At 43.8% G+C, this 15,999-nt stretch overlaps 1 protein-coding gene across 3 annotated transcripts in view; it reads right to left on the bottom strand.

Annotated features, from left to right (window-relative positions):
- Positions 1-6,317: 6,317 nt before the first annotated feature.
- Positions 6,318-15,999, bottom strand: part of LOC127929172 (neuronal acetylcholine receptor subunit beta-2-like) — a 58,269-nt gene continuing 48,587 nt past the window's right edge. For all 3 annotated transcript variants that reach the window (XM_052517009.1, XM_052517011.1, XM_052517010.1), the window contains 7 exons: positions 14,659-14,703; positions 14,100-14,209; positions 13,062-13,197; positions 10,011-10,401; positions 8,539-9,032; positions 7,488-7,633; positions 6,318-6,872 (listed from right to left, as the gene is read on the bottom strand). In XM_052517009.1, the coding sequence (XP_052372969.1) occupies positions 6,857-6,872; positions 7,488-7,633; positions 8,539-9,032; positions 10,011-10,401; positions 13,062-13,197; positions 14,100-14,209; positions 14,659-14,703 (1,338 nt within the window). In that variant the 3' untranslated portion in view covers positions 6,318-6,856. The remainder of the gene's footprint in view (positions 6,873-7,487; positions 7,634-8,538; positions 9,033-10,010; positions 10,402-13,061; positions 13,198-14,099; positions 14,210-14,658; positions 14,704-15,999) is intronic.

Raw genomic sequence — 15,999 nt, 5'->3', positions numbered from 1 at the left:
GGAGTTGATGTGAACGGTATTAAATCATGAACCTGAGTTGACCTCTAGTGTGGATGAAGTGTCATTAAGCAATAAGGCACGAGGAGGTGTGGTATATGGTCAATATACCACGGCTAAGGGCTGTTCTTAGACACGACGCAACGTGGAGTGCCTGGACACAGCCCTTAGCCGTGCTACATTGGTCATATACCACAAACCCCCGAGGTGTCATATTGCTATTATAAACTGGTTACCAGCGTAATTAGAGCAGGAAAAATACATGTTTTGTCATACCCGTGGAATACGGTCTGATATACCACAGCTGTCACCCAATCAGCATTCAGGGCTCGACCCACCCAGGTTAGAGACTAGAAGAGGAGGAATGTTTGATGATACACTGAGTTTATGTAATGGATACAAGATACAGATACACTATAACACTCCTACTGCAGACAGCAATGGGCGACACACACACACACACACACACACACACACACACACACACACACACACACACACACACACACACACACACACACTACACACAGAGCCCTACACACACACACACACACACCCCAGACTCACAGTCCCAATGTCCATTATATTGAGAGTGCATTTGGCCACACCTCTGCTAGGAAACATAGAGACCATCTGAATGTAAGTGTGTGTGTGTGTGTGTGTGTGTGTGTGTGTGTGTGTGTGTGTGTGTGTGTGTGTGTGTGTGTGTGTGTGTGTGTGTGTGTGTGTGTGTGTGTGTGTGTGTGTGTGTGTGTGTGTGTGTGTGTGTGTGTGTGTGTGCACTTGACTGTGTGTGCACTTGAGTGTGTGTTTGTGTGTGCATATTGAGTGTCTCCTGTGTAGCCTTGAGCAGTCTCTGGGTGGTAGGTAATGTTATAGTGTCTAGAGAGAGAGTAGTGTACTAGTCTCTGGGTGGTAGGTAATGTTATAGTGTCTACAGAGAGAGTAGTGTACCAGTCTCTGGGTGGTAGGTAATGTTATAGTGTCTAGAGAGAGAGTAGTGTACCAGTCTCTGGGTGGTAGGTAATGTTATAGTGTCTACAGAGAGAGTAGTGTACCAGTCTCTGGGTGGTAGGTAATGTTATAGTGTCTACAGAGAGAGTAGTGTACCAGTCTCTGGGTGGTAGGTAATGTTATAGTGTCTACAGAGAGAGTAGTGTACCAGTCTCTACTTTAGTGTACCAGTCTCTACTTTAGACCAGAGCCCTATTCCCTACATAGTGCACTACTTTAGACCAGAGCCCTATTCCCTACATAGTGCACTACTTTATAGTGTCAGAGCCCTATTCCATAGTGCACTACCAGAGCCCTATTCCCTACATAGTGCACTACTTTAGACCAGAACCCTATTCCCTACATAGTGCACTACTTTAGACCAGAGCCCTATTCCCTACATAGTGCACTACTTTAGACCAGAACCCTATTCCCTACATAGTGCACTACTTTAGACCAGAGCCCTATTCCATAGTGCACTACTTTAGTGCACTAGTGCTTTTAGACCAGAGCCCTATTCCCTACATAGTGCACTACTTTAGACCAGAGCCCTATTCCCTACATAGTGCACTACTTTAGACCAGAGCCCTATTCCCTACATAGTGCACTACTTTAGACCAGAGCCCTATTCCCTACATAGTGCACTACTTTAGACCAGAGCCCTATTCCCTACATAGTGCACTACTTTAGACCAGAGCCCTATTCCCTACATAGTGCACTACTTTACCAGACCAGATTCCCTATTCCCTACATAGTGCACTACTTTAGACCAGAGCCCTATTCCCTACATAGTGCACTACTTTAGACCAGAGCCCTATTCCCTACATAGTGCACTACTTTAGACCAGAGCCCTATTCCCTACATAGTGCACTACTTTAGACCAGAGCCCTATTCCCTACATAGTGCACTACTTTAGACCAGAGCCCTATTCCCTACATAGTGCACTACTTTAGACCAGAGCCCTATTCCCTACATAGTGCACTACTTTAGACCAGAGCCCTATTCCCTACATAGTGCACTACTTTAGACCAGAGCCCTATTCCCTACATAGTGCACTACTTTAGACCAGAGCCCTATTCCCTACATAGTGCACTACTTTAGACCAGAGCCCTATTCCCTACATAGTGCACTACTTTAGACCAGAGCCCTATTCCCTACATAGTGCACTACTTTAGACCAGAGCCCTATTCCCTACATAGTGCACTACTTTAGACCAGAGCCCTATTCCCTACATAGTGCACTACTTTAGACCAGAGCCCTATTCCCTACATAGTGCACTACTTTAGACCAGAGCCCTATTCCCTACATAGTGCACTACTTTAGACCAGAGCCCTATTCCCTACATAGTGCACTACTTTAGACCAGAGCCCTATTCCCTACATAGTGCACTACTTTAGACCAGAGCCCTATTCCCTACATAGTGCACTACTTTAGACCAGAGCCCTATTCCCTACATAGTGCACTACTTTAGACCAGAGCCCTATTCCCTACATAGTGCACTACTTTAGACCAGAGCCCTATTCCCTACATAGTGCACTACTTTAGACCAGAGCCCTATTCCCTACATAGTGCACTACTTTAGACCAGAGCCCTATTCCCTACATAGTGCACTACTTTAGACCAGAGCCCTATTCCCTACATAGTGCACTACTTTAGACCAGAGCCCTATTCCCTACATAGTGCACTACTTTAGACCAGAGCCCTATTCCCTACATAGTGCACTACTTTAGACCAGAGCCCTATTCCCTACATAGTGCACTACTTTAGACCAGAACCCTATTCCCTACATAGTGCACTACTTTAGACCAGAGCCCTATTCCCTACATAGTGCACTACTTTAGACCAGAGCCCTATTCCCTACATAGTGCACTACTTTAGACCAGAGCCCTATTCCCTACATAGTGCACTACTTTAGACCAGAGCCCTATTCCCTACATAGTGCACTACTTTAGACCAGAGCCCTATTCCCTACATAGTGCACTACTTTAGACCAGAGCCCTATTCCCTACATAGTGCACTACTTTAGACCAGAGCCCTATTCCCTACATAGTGCACTACTTTAGACCAGAGCCCTATTCCCTACATAGTGCACTACTTTAGACCAGAGCCCTATTCCCTACATAGTGCACTACTTTAGACCAGAGCCCTATTCCCTACATAGTGCACTACTTTAGACCAGAGCCCTATTCCCTACATAGTGCACTACTTTAGACCAGAGCCCTATTCCCTACATAGTGCACTACTTTAGACCAGAGCCCTATTCCCTACATAGTGCACTACTTTAGACCAGAGCCCTATTCCCTACATAGTGCACTACTTTAGACCAGAGCCCTATTCCCTACATAGTGCACTACTTTAGACCAGAGCCCTATTCCCTACATAGTGCACTACTTTAGACCAGAGCCCTATTCCCTACATAGTGCACTACTTTAGACCAGAGCCCTATTCCCTACATAGTGCACTACTTTAGACCAGAGCCCTATTCCCTACATAGTGCACTACTTTAGACCAGAGCCCTATTCCCTACATAGTGCACTACTTTAGACCAGAGCCCTATTCCCTACATAGTGCACTACTTTAGACCAGAGCCCTATTCCCTACATAGTGCACTACTTTAGACCAGAGCCCTATTCCCTACATAGTGCACTACTTTAGACCAGAGCCCTATTCCCTACATAGTGCACTACTTTAGACCAGAGCCCTATTCCCTACATAGTGCACTACTTTAGACCAGAGCCCTATTCCCTACATAGTGCACTACTTTAGACCAGAGCCCTATTCCCTACATAGAGCACTACTTTAGACCAGAGCCCTATTCCCTACATAGTGCACTACTTTAGACCAGAGCCCTATTCCCTACATAGTGCACTACTTTAGACCAGAGCCCTATTCCCTACATAGTGCACTACTTTAGACCAGAGCCCACAGTGTGCCAGCTGAGACTCAGTCCTCGTGTTTCCCCCCGTGATTTCAAACACCTCAGTAAAACAGACTAAAGGTGTTTTTTAGAGCATTTTATTTGACATAATACAAAGGAGCCCATTGTTGCTCTTGTTGTTTTTCTCCAGATTTCATATTGATCTGGAATCAACAGTATCCTCCAGATTTCATATTGATCTGGAATCAACAGTATTCTCCAGATTACATATTGATCTGGAATCAACATTATTCTCCAGATTACAAATTGATCTGGAATCAACAGTATTCTCCAGATTTCATATTGATCTGGAATCAACAGTATTCTCCAGATTACATATTGATCTGGAATCAACAGTATTCTCCAGATTTCATATTGATCTGGAATCAACAGTATTCTCCAGATTACATATTGATCTGGAATTAACAGTATCCTCCAGATTTCATATTGATCTGGAATCAACAGTATTCTCCAGATTACATATTGATCTGGAATCAACAGTATTCTCCAGATTTCATATTGATCTGGAATCAACAGTATTCTCCAGATTTCATATTGATCTGGAATCAACAGTATCCTCCAGATTTCATATTGATCTGGAATCAACAGTATTCTCCAGATTTCATATTGATCTGGAATCAACAGTATCCTCCAGATTTCATATTGATCTGGAATCAACAGTATTCTCCAGATTTCATATTGATCTGGAATCAACAGTATCCTCCAGATTTCATATTGATCTGGAATCAACAGTATCCTCCAGATTTCATATTGATCTGGAATCAACAGTATTCTCCAGATTTCATATTGATCTGGAATCAACAGTATTCTCCAGATTTCATATTGATCTGGAATCAAGAGTATTCTCCAGATTTCATATTGATCTGGAATCAACAGTATTCTCCAGATTTCATATTGATCTGGAATCAACAGTATTCTCCAGATTTCATATTGATCTGGAATCAACAGTATCCTCCAGATTTCATATTGATCTGGAATCAACAGTATTCTCCAGATTTCATATTGATCTGGAATCAACAGTATTCTCCAGATTTCATATTGATCTGGAATCAACAGTATTCTCCAGATTTCATATTGATCTGGAATCAACAGTATTCTCCAGATTTCATATTGATCTGGAATCAACAGTATTCTCCAGATTTCATATTGATCTGGAATCAACAGTATTCTCCAGATTTCATATTGATCTGGAATCAACAGTATTCTCCAGATTTCATATTGATCTGGAGTCAACAATATTCTCCAGATTTCATATTGATCTGGAATCAACAGTATTCTCCAGATTTCATATTGATCTGGAATCAACAGTATTCTCCAGATTTCATATTGATCTGGAATCAACAGTATTCTCCAGATTTCATATTGATCTGGAATCAACAGTATCCTCCAGATTTCATATTGATCTGGAATCAACAGTATCCTCCAGATTTCATATTGATCTGGAATCAACAGTATCCTCCAGATTTCATATTGATCTGGAATCAACAGTATCCTCCAGATTTCATATTGATCTGGAATCAACAGTATCTTGGTGTTAAAATCCTTCTATTATTCCTCCTGTAATAATTAGTCTATATCGTCATTGGCTGTATCCATCTATTATTCCTCCTGTAATAATTAGTCTATATCGTCATTGGCTGTATCCATCTATTATTCCTCCTGTAATAATGAGTCTATATCGTCATTGGCTGTATCCATCTATTATTCCTCCTGTAATAATTAGTCTATATCGTCATTGGCTGTATCCATCTATTATTCCTCCTGTAATAATTAGTCTATCGTCATTGGCTGTATCCATCTATTATTCCTCCTGTAATAATGAGTCTATATCGTCATTGGCTGTATCCATCTATTATTCCTCCTGTAATAATGAGTCTATCGTCATTGGCTGTATCCATCTATTATTCCTCCTGTAATAATTAGTCTATCGTCATTGGCTGTATCCATCTATTATTAAGGCAGACGCAAAGTGAACGTCCCAGCTACATCCTGGAACATGGGCTACATCCAAAAACCGCACCCTAATCCCTAGATAGTGCACTCCTTTTGACCAGGACCCATAGGGCTCTTGTCAAAAGTAGGGCACTATATAGGGAATAAGGTGCCATTTTGGACTCAGACATGTAGTCAGATATGTGGGAAGTAGAGTAGCATACTGACAGGTTTACCGTCCGTTTTCATACAGTTGTTATTTAAACACAATAAGCAGTGTGTTGTGTGGAACTAGGGAAGCAGCGTGATCATTAGTCTTTTAAAAAACAAACCATCTTTTAATAACAAGTCTCTTCACAATGACATGTGTCAGTCCTTCAAATGAGTTTCTTTCCTTTAGCTTTAAGTGTAGAATTTTAGGCCTATACTTTTGATAGGCTACTGCAAGTGTTATGGCTTGAGAGAGAGAGAGAGAGAGAGAGAGAGAGAGAGAGAGAGAGAGAGAGAGAGAGAGAGAGAGAGAGAGAGAGAGAGAGAGAGAGAGAGAGAGACAGAGACAGAGACAGACAGGAAGGAAGGAAGAAAGAAAAAAAGAGACAGACAGAATGAAGAAAGAAAGAGAGAGAGACAGAGACAGAGACAGAGACAGACAGAAAGAAGAAAGAAAGAGAGAGAGAGCGAACACACAAAACAAAAGAGAGACAGTGTCCATGAATAGTACATGAGAAGGAAGAGAAGAGAACCTGAAAGCGTCCTGTTGTTCGTTGAGATCTTGTCTTGAAGAGTGGAGAGCCCAGAGAGAGTTAGAGAGAGAGATCCAGCATACGGCTCACAGTAGACCCTATAGTACCTCTATAATGTCTTATAATGCTTCATGAGCTGCTGCCGAGGGGAGAAGTACTACTGACGCTGCTTTGGCACATGTTGCTCCAGAGTTCGTAGGACAACGGCCCGTTTAGCTGCTACAGGGTTTCCCTCTCCGACGCCCAGGGGCTCTCAGAAATCACCATACCTGAGAGAGGACAAATAAAACATGTTGAAATATCACAATGATACAGGAATATAGAAGAGAGTTGAGTTTTAGCGATGTTATTGGATTCATCTGTTTATTTGACCATGTCTACGTGTGTGTGTGTGTTAGTTTGTGTTTTAATGTATGTCAATATTTAGGTGTGTGTTTGTGTCTATTTGTAAGTGTGTGTCCGTGCCCGTGTGTGTACATGTACGTCAGCCTCTGTGTGTGTGTGTGTGTGTGACTCACTCGTTGATGTCAATAGCATGACTCACTCATTGCTGTAGGAGTGTTGTAGCTCTCTCTGTGTGTGTGTGTGTGTGTGTGTGTGTGTGTGTGTGTGTGTGTGTGTGTGTGTGTGTGTGTGTGTGTGTGTGTGTGTGTGTGTGTGTGTGTGTGTGTGTGTGTGTGTGTGTGTGTGTGTGTGTGTGTGTGTGTGTGTGTGTGTGTTGCTGTCTGTGTAGGAGTGTTGTAGCTCTGTGTGTGTGTGTGTGTGACCCAGTGTGTGTGTGTGTGTGTGTGATGTGTGTGTGTGTGTGTGTGTGTGTGTGTGTGTGTGTGTGTGTGTGTGTGTGTGTGTGTGTGTGTGTGTGTGTGTGTGTGTGTGTGACTCACTCGTTGCTGTCTGCAGTAGGAGTGTTGTAGCTCTGGAAGAGGGGCTGCATGAAGAGACCCAGGGTTCCCACCACACACACCAGGATAAAGATCCACAGGAACAGACGGTCAATTACCATCGCTACGTACTTCCAGTCCTCTATGATCTACAGGGGGAGAGGAGAGAGACAGAGAGGGGTAGAGAGAGAGAGAGAGACAGACAGAGAGGTAGAGAGAGACAGAGAGAGAGAGAGAGAGAGAGAGAGAGAGAGAGAGAGAGAGAGAGAGAGAGAGAGAGAGAGAGAGAGAGGGGTAGAGGGAGGAGAGAGAGAGGTAGAGAGAGAGAGAGGGGTAGAGGGAGGAGAGAGAGAGACAGAGAGGGGTAGAGGGAGGAGAGAGAGAGACAGAGAGGGGTAGAGGGAGGAGATAGAGAGACAAAGAGAGAGAGGGGTAGAGAGAGAGAGAGGTAGAGAGGTAGAGGTAGAGAGAGAGAGAGAGGGAGGAGAGGAGAGAGAGAGAGAGAGAGAGAGAGAGAGAGAGAGAGAGAGAGAGAGAGAGAGAGAGAGAGAGGGAGAGAGAGAGAGGGGTAGAGGGAGGAGAGAGAGAGAGAGAGAGGGGTAGAGGGAGGAGAGGGAGGAGAGAGAGACAGAGAGAGAGCGGTAGAGAGAGAGAGGTAGAGAGAGGGGTAGAGGGAGGAGAGGGAGAGAGAGGGAGGGGTAGAGGGGGGAGAGGGAGAGAGTGAGAGAGAGAGAGAGAGGGGGTAGAGGGAGAAAGAGAGAGCGAGAGGGGAAGAGCGAGAGAGGGGGAGGTGTAGGGGGAGACAGGGAGAGAGAGAGAGAGGGAGAGAGCGAGAGAGAGAGAGAGGGAGGGAAAGAGAGATTTTGTGATTGTAAAAAATGTATATGCCATTTACAAATCTACACAGATCATTTGAACAGATTCCATCCTCCTCCTCCTCCTCCTCCTCCTCCTCCACCCCCTCCTCCTCCTCCTCCTCCTCCTCCTCCTCCTCCTCCTCCTCCTCCTCCTCCTCCTCCTCCTCCTCCTCCCTCCTCCTCCTCCTCCTCCTCACCCCTTCATCTCCGTCCTCCGTCTTCATGTGTTCAGCGATATACCTCACTCCATCCACCGCCTCCTCCAGGTCAGCGTCCCACTGGACCGCCACGCGACGCCTGATCTCCGGGACACCGCCGTCCCCCGACACGTCTCCCACCTTCCAGCCAAACCTCCGGGCCGAATCCTCCTTCACATAGAACGAGTCAGAGTCCGTCTGGATTCCTCCCAGCTTGATGTCGGAATAGCGCTTTTTCACCCCTCCTCGGGAATTCCCAGGGTTCCCGGAGGTGGTGTTCCCGGCAGTGGCGTGCTTCCGTCTAACTTTTTCCTGGACGTTATTGTTCCCGGGTCGTCTCATGAGGAGGAAGGCGGGGAGGCGGAGCAGGAAGAGACGTTTGACCCAGTCAGGCATGCGGTGGGTGGACGGGGAGCGGTGGTGGACGTTGAGGACACACACACTGGTCACGATGGAGAAGGTGACCAACACCATAGTGAACATCAGGTATTTCCCTGAAGAGGAGAGGTTGGTTCATTAACACACACACACACACACACACACACACACACACACACACACACACACACACACACACACACACACACACACACACACACAGACACACACACAGACACACACACACACACACACACACACACACACACACACACACACACACACACACACACACACACAAACAAATACACACACATACACACACATACCCACACAGGCACACACACACACGCACGCACACAGGCACACGACCAGGCAGACACACACACACACACACACACACACACACACACACACACACACACACACACACACACACACACACACACGGAGAGAGAGAGGAATTCCCCACATGGAATTTAAAAAAATGCAGTACTTAAATTAATATTAATTTCTTAAAATGTATAGAGAAATTGACCAGAACAAACCAACCCACTACGTCTTCCTACCTATGACAGGCACAGCCAGACAGATGGGCGGTTTTACCTACCTATGAGAGACACAGCCAGGGAGACGGGCGGTTCAACCTACCTATGAGAGACACAGCCAGACAGATGGGCGGTTCAACCTACCTATGAGACACATCCAGAGAGATGGGTGGTTCTACCTACCTATGAGAGACACAGCCAGGGAGACGGGCGGTTCAACCTACCTATGAGAGACACAGCCAGACAGATGGGCGGTTCAACCTACCTATGGGACACATCCAGAGAGATGGGTGGTTCTACCTACCTATGAGACACAGCCAGGGAGATGGGCGGTTCTACCTACCTATGAGACACAGCCAGGGAGGTGGGCGGTTCTACCTACCTATGAGAGGCACAGCCAGGGAGAGAGGGCGGTTCTACCTACCTATGAGAGGCACAGCCAGGGAGAGGGCGGTTCTACCTACCTATGAGAGACACAGCCAGAGAGATGGGCGGTTCTACCTACCTATGAGAGACACAGCCAGGGAGATAGGCGGTTCTACCTACCTATGAGAGGCACAGCCAGAGAGGTGGGCGGTACTATCTTAGAGATGAGCAGCAGGAAGACAGTGAGGGCCAGCAGGACAGAGATACACAGGGTCATCTTCTCCCCACAGTCAGAGGGCAGGTAGAAGACCAGGATGGCCAGAGAGGTGATGAGGACACAGGGGATGATCAGGTTGATGGTGTAGAACAGTGGCTTCCTCTTGATGACAAAGTCGTAGGTGATGTCCAGGTAAGTGATGTCGTCGGGGTCTTCGTTCTTGCGGGCGGGCAGCGACACGATGTCCCACTCGCCGCTCGGCGTGAAGTCGTCCCGGCTGGCGAAGTCGCTGGTGAGGATGAGGTCGACTTCGGTGTGGTCGTAGGTCCACGAGCGGAACTTGAGCGTGCAGTTCTAGATGGATAGATAGATCAGACAACATCAGTGACATCAGACAACCAGACAGCATCACATCAGACAACATCAGTGACATCAGACAACCAGACAGCATCACATCAGACAACATCAGTGACATCAGACAACCAGACAGCATCACATCAGACAACATCAGTGACATCAGACAACCAGACAGCATCAGTCAGACAACATCAGTGACATCAGACAACCAGACAGCATCACATCAGACCACATCAGTGACATCAGACAACCAGACAGCATCACATCAGACAACATCAGTGACATCAGACAACCAGACAGCATCACATCAGACCACATCAGTGACATCAGACAACCAGACAGCATCACATCAGACAACCAGACAGCATCACATCAGACAACATCAGTGACATCAGACAACCAGACAGCATCACATCAGACAACATCAGTGACATCAGACAACCAGACAGCATCAGTCAGACCACATCAGAGACATCAGACAACCAGACAGCATCACATCAGACAACATCAGTGACATCAGACAACCAGACAGCATCACATCAGACAACATCAGTGACATCAGACAACCAGACAGCATCACATCAGACAACATAAGTGACATCAGACAACCAGACAGCATCAGTCAGACAACATCAGTGACATCAGACAACCAGACAGCATCAGTCAGACAGCATCACATCAGACCGCATCACATCAGACAGCATCAGTCAGACAGCATCACATCAGACAGCATCAGTCAGACAGCATCACATCAGACAGCATCAGTCAGACAGCATCAGTCAGACAGCATCACATCAGACAGCATCAGTCAGACAGCATCACATCAGACAGCATCAGTCAGACAGCATCACATCAGACAGCATCAGTCAGACAGCATCAGTCAGACAGCATCAGTCAGACCAGTGGGATATTCCAGTAAACAGGATTGTTAAAGCAGACAGATAACTTTAATAAACAGCTACATGTAACTTTTCTATTTGATTAAGAACATTTAATTTCTATATTGGTTGTTGTTGTTGAGTCAATTATACCATGACAATTATACCATGACAATTATACCATGATAATTATACCATGACAATTATACCATGTCAATTATACCATGATAATTATACCATGACAAATATACCATGTCAATTATACCCTGATAATTATACCATGACAATTATACCATGTCAATTATACCATGACAATTATACCATGTCAATTATACCATGATAATTATACCATGACAATTATACCATGTCAATTATACCATGATAATTATACCATGACAATTATACCATGTCAATTATACCATGATAATTATACCATGACAATTATACCATGTCAATTATACCATGATAATTATACCATGACAATTATACCATGTCAATTATACCATGACAATTATACCATGTCAATTATACCATGATAATTATACCATGACAATTATACCATGTCAATTATACCATGATAATTATACCATGACAATTATACCATGTCAATTATACCATGATAATTATACCATGACAATTATACCATGTCAATTATACCATGATAATTATACCATGACAATTATACCATGTCAATTATACCATGATAATTATACCATGACAATTATACCATGTCAATTATACCATGACAATTATACCATGTCAATTATACCATGATAATTATACCATGATAATTATACCATGACAATTATACCATGTCAATTATACCATGATAATTATACCATGTCAATTATACCATGACAATTATACCATGTCAATTATACCATGACAATTATACCATGTCAATTATACCATGATAATTATACCATGACAATTATACAATGTCAATTATACCATGACAATTATACCATGACAATTATACCATGACAATTATACCATGACAATTATACCATGACAATATTTCCATGACAATTATACCATGACAATTATAACATGACAATTTTAAGTCTATATTTCTCAAATGGACAGTTAGCTGTCTCTCATTGGTCCAGCCTTCTGTAACAGCCCCCAGAAGCACAGATCAAAAGGACAGTTAACTGTCTCTCATTGGTCCAGCCTTCTGTAACAGCCCCCAGAAGCACAGATCAAAAGGACAGTTAACTATCTCTCATTGGTCCAGCCTTCTGTAACAGCCCCCAGAAGCACAGATCAAAAGGACAGTTAACTGTCTCTCATTGGTCCAGCCTTCTGTAACAGCCCCCAGAAGCACAGATCAAAAGGACAGTTAACTGTCTCTCATTGGTCCAGCCTTCTGTAACAGCCCCCAGAAGCACAGATCAAAAGGACAGTTAACTGTCTCTCATTGGTCCAGCCTTCTGTAACAGCCCCCAGAAGCACAGATCAAAAGGACAGTTAACTGTCTCTCATTGGTCCAGCCTTCTGTAACAGCCCCCAGAAGCACAGATCAAAAGGACAGTTAACTGTCTCTCATTGGTCCAGCCTTCCAGCCTTCTTTAACTAGTGACTCCCCATCCCGCGTGCGGGAGAGTAAACATCGACTGACACTAATTAGCATAACGCAACGGACATAAATATTCCTAGAAAATATTCCTATTCATGAAAATCACAACTGAAATATATTGAGACACAGCTTAGCATTTTGTTAATCACCCAGTCAAGACAGCATCAACAACAACCATATTACAACAACACCAACGTTACCTGCTGGTCGAAGGGGAAGTGCTGGACCTCGATGGCGCAGGCTGACTTGTAGATGGCAGGCGGGAGCCAGAAGATGTCTCCTGTGTTGGACACCACGGCGTTGCAATAGAAGGAGACCTCGTACACCCCGTCCGCACTGCAGGGCGAGAGAGTCCACATCAATGTTACACACACACACACACACAAAATGCTAACATGAGAACACACACACACACACACACACAATGCTAACATGAGAACACACACACACACGAGAACACACATACACACACACACACACATGCACACGCACGCGCACACGCACACACACACACGCACACACACACAAATGCTAACATGAGAACACACACACACACACACGAGAACACACACACACACACACACACACACACATACACACACACATACACACAAACACACATACACACACATAAATGCTAACATGAGAGCACACACACACTGCAGGGTTGAGTAAAGGTGGAACCACTAACAGATAGATAGTATGTACAGACTGGTGTGATAACGAGGTGTGATTATTCCACATTAATTAACTGTTCCTCGTTAATCCCTCCCCCTCGTTAACAGCCTGGTCCTTGAGGAGACATCAGGACCATTATTTCTGCACTAAATTTCAATTAAAAATCACAGTAGAAACATAAAGCTTATTTTAGCTGTGGATTTTCCACATGAGCGTTGTGGAACAGAGAGACTGTCAGAATGCCTCTACCAGGAGGGGGGACTTATACACACACGGATACACACATGAACAAAGGTAAATACACACACACACACACACACACACACACACACACACACACACACACACACACACACACACACACACACACACACACACACACAAACACAAACACACACACACACACACACAAACACACACACATGCTGAAAGGCACACACACGCAAACAAACATCTGCAACAATACAGTAATCCATATACATCTATAAATGTATGGTACATGTGAATAGGATTACATTTCATTATGACACACACACACACACTGCACCTGCGTTACATACTTGTTGTAGAGAACAATATCAGGAAGCCAGATGTGTTGAGATGGGATTCGTAGTTTTTTGATGCCTTCGTATTTCTCTGGGTCCCATCTCAGTCTGTAGTCATTCCACTCCTGGAGACAGAGACAGACAGGGACCCATAAACTACACCACCCAGAAACACACACCTCAACATTTCAAACACTGAGATAATGTACAATGATTTAATATGTGGAGATTACAATATGAACATCCCAAATAGCATCCTAGTCCCTATATAGCAGGGCTCTCCAACCCTGTTCCTGAGGAGCTACTGTCCTGTAGGTTTTAACTCCAACCCTGTTCCTGGAGAGCTACTCCTACAGGAGGGTATCTCTCCAGGAACAGGGTTGGAGTTAAAACCTACAGGAGGGTATCTCTCCAGGAACACGGTTGGAGAGCCCAGTCCTATAGTGCACTACTGGGCACTGGTATAACGTGCCACACTACATAGAGAATATATAGTGAAAGGGAGGCATTTGGGAGTCATCCACAGTGTTGGTTAACTGGTGCCTGTTAGAGCTGGAAGTGTAAAGACCATCACCTGGAACAGCCAGAGGTTGGTGGTCATAATCTGTTCTCTCTCATTCTGAAAGACAAAGAAATGGTGATATAGTGTCTGTATGTTAATGTTCTGCTCAGTGTGTTATAGAAATGGTGATATAGTGTCTGTACGTTAATGTTCTGCTCAGTGTGTTATAGAAATGGTGATATAGTGTCTGTACATTAATGTTCTGCTCAGTGTGTTATAGAAATGGTGATATAGTGTCTGTATGTTAATGTTCTGCTCAGTGTGTTATAGAAATGGTGATATAGTGTCTGTATGTTAATGTTCTGCTCAGTGTGTTATAGAAATGGTGATATAGTGTCTGTATGTTAATGTTCTGCTCAGTGTGTTATAGAAATGGTGATATAGTGTCTGTATGTTAATGTTCTGCTCAGTGTGTTATAGAAATGGTGATATAGTGTCTGTACATTAATGTTCTGCTCAGTGTGTTATAGAAATGGTGATATAGTGTCTGTATGTTAATGTTCTGCTCAGTGTGTTATAGAAATGGTGATATAGTGTCTGTATGTTAATGTTCTGCTCAGTGTGTTATAGAAATGGTGATATAGTGTCTGTATGTTAATGTTCTGCTCAGTGTGTTATAGAAATGGTGACATAGTGTCTGTATGTTAATGTTCTGCTCAGTGTGTTATAGAAATGGTGATATAGTGTCTGTATGTTAATGTTCTGCTCAGTGTGTTATAGAAATGGTGATATAGTGTCTGTACATTAATGTTCTGCTCAGTGTGTTATAGAAATGGTGATATAGTGTCTGTATGTTAATGTTCTGCTCAGTGTGTTATAGAAATGGTGATATAGTGTCTGTACATGAATGTGATCTGTATGTTAATGTTCTGCTCAGTGTGTTATAGAAATGGTGATATAGTGTCTGTATGTTAATGTTCTGCTCAGTGTGTTATAGAAATGGTGATATAGTGTCTGTATGTTAATGTTCTGCTCAGTGTGTTATAGAAATGGTGATATAGTGTCTATACATGATGACATAGTGTCTGTATGTTAATGTTCTGCTCAGTGTGTTATAGAAATGGTGACATAGTGTCTATACATGATGACATAGTGTCTGTACATTAATGTTCTGCTCAGTGTGTTATAGAAATGGTGATATAGTGTCTGTACATTAATGTTCTGCTCAGTGTGTTATAGAAATGGTGACATAGTGTCTATACATGATGACATAGTGTCTGTACATTAATGTTCTGCTCAGTGTGTTATAGAAATGGTGATATAGTGTCTGTATGTTAATGTTCTGCTCAGTGTGTTATAGAAATGGTGATATAGTGTCTGTATGTTAATGTTCTGCTCAGTGTGTTATAGAAA

The sequence above is a fragment of the Oncorhynchus keta genome, unplaced genomic scaffold (assembly GCF_023373465.1).
Source record: "Oncorhynchus keta strain PuntledgeMale-10-30-2019 unplaced genomic scaffold, Oket_V2 Un_scaffold_5451_pilon_pilon, whole genome shotgun sequence".
NCBI lineage: Eukaryota > Metazoa > Chordata > Actinopteri > Salmoniformes > Salmonidae > Oncorhynchus > Oncorhynchus keta.
Note: the sequence above shows the minus strand (reverse complement) of the source record. Positions and strands in the feature narration are given on the sequence as shown.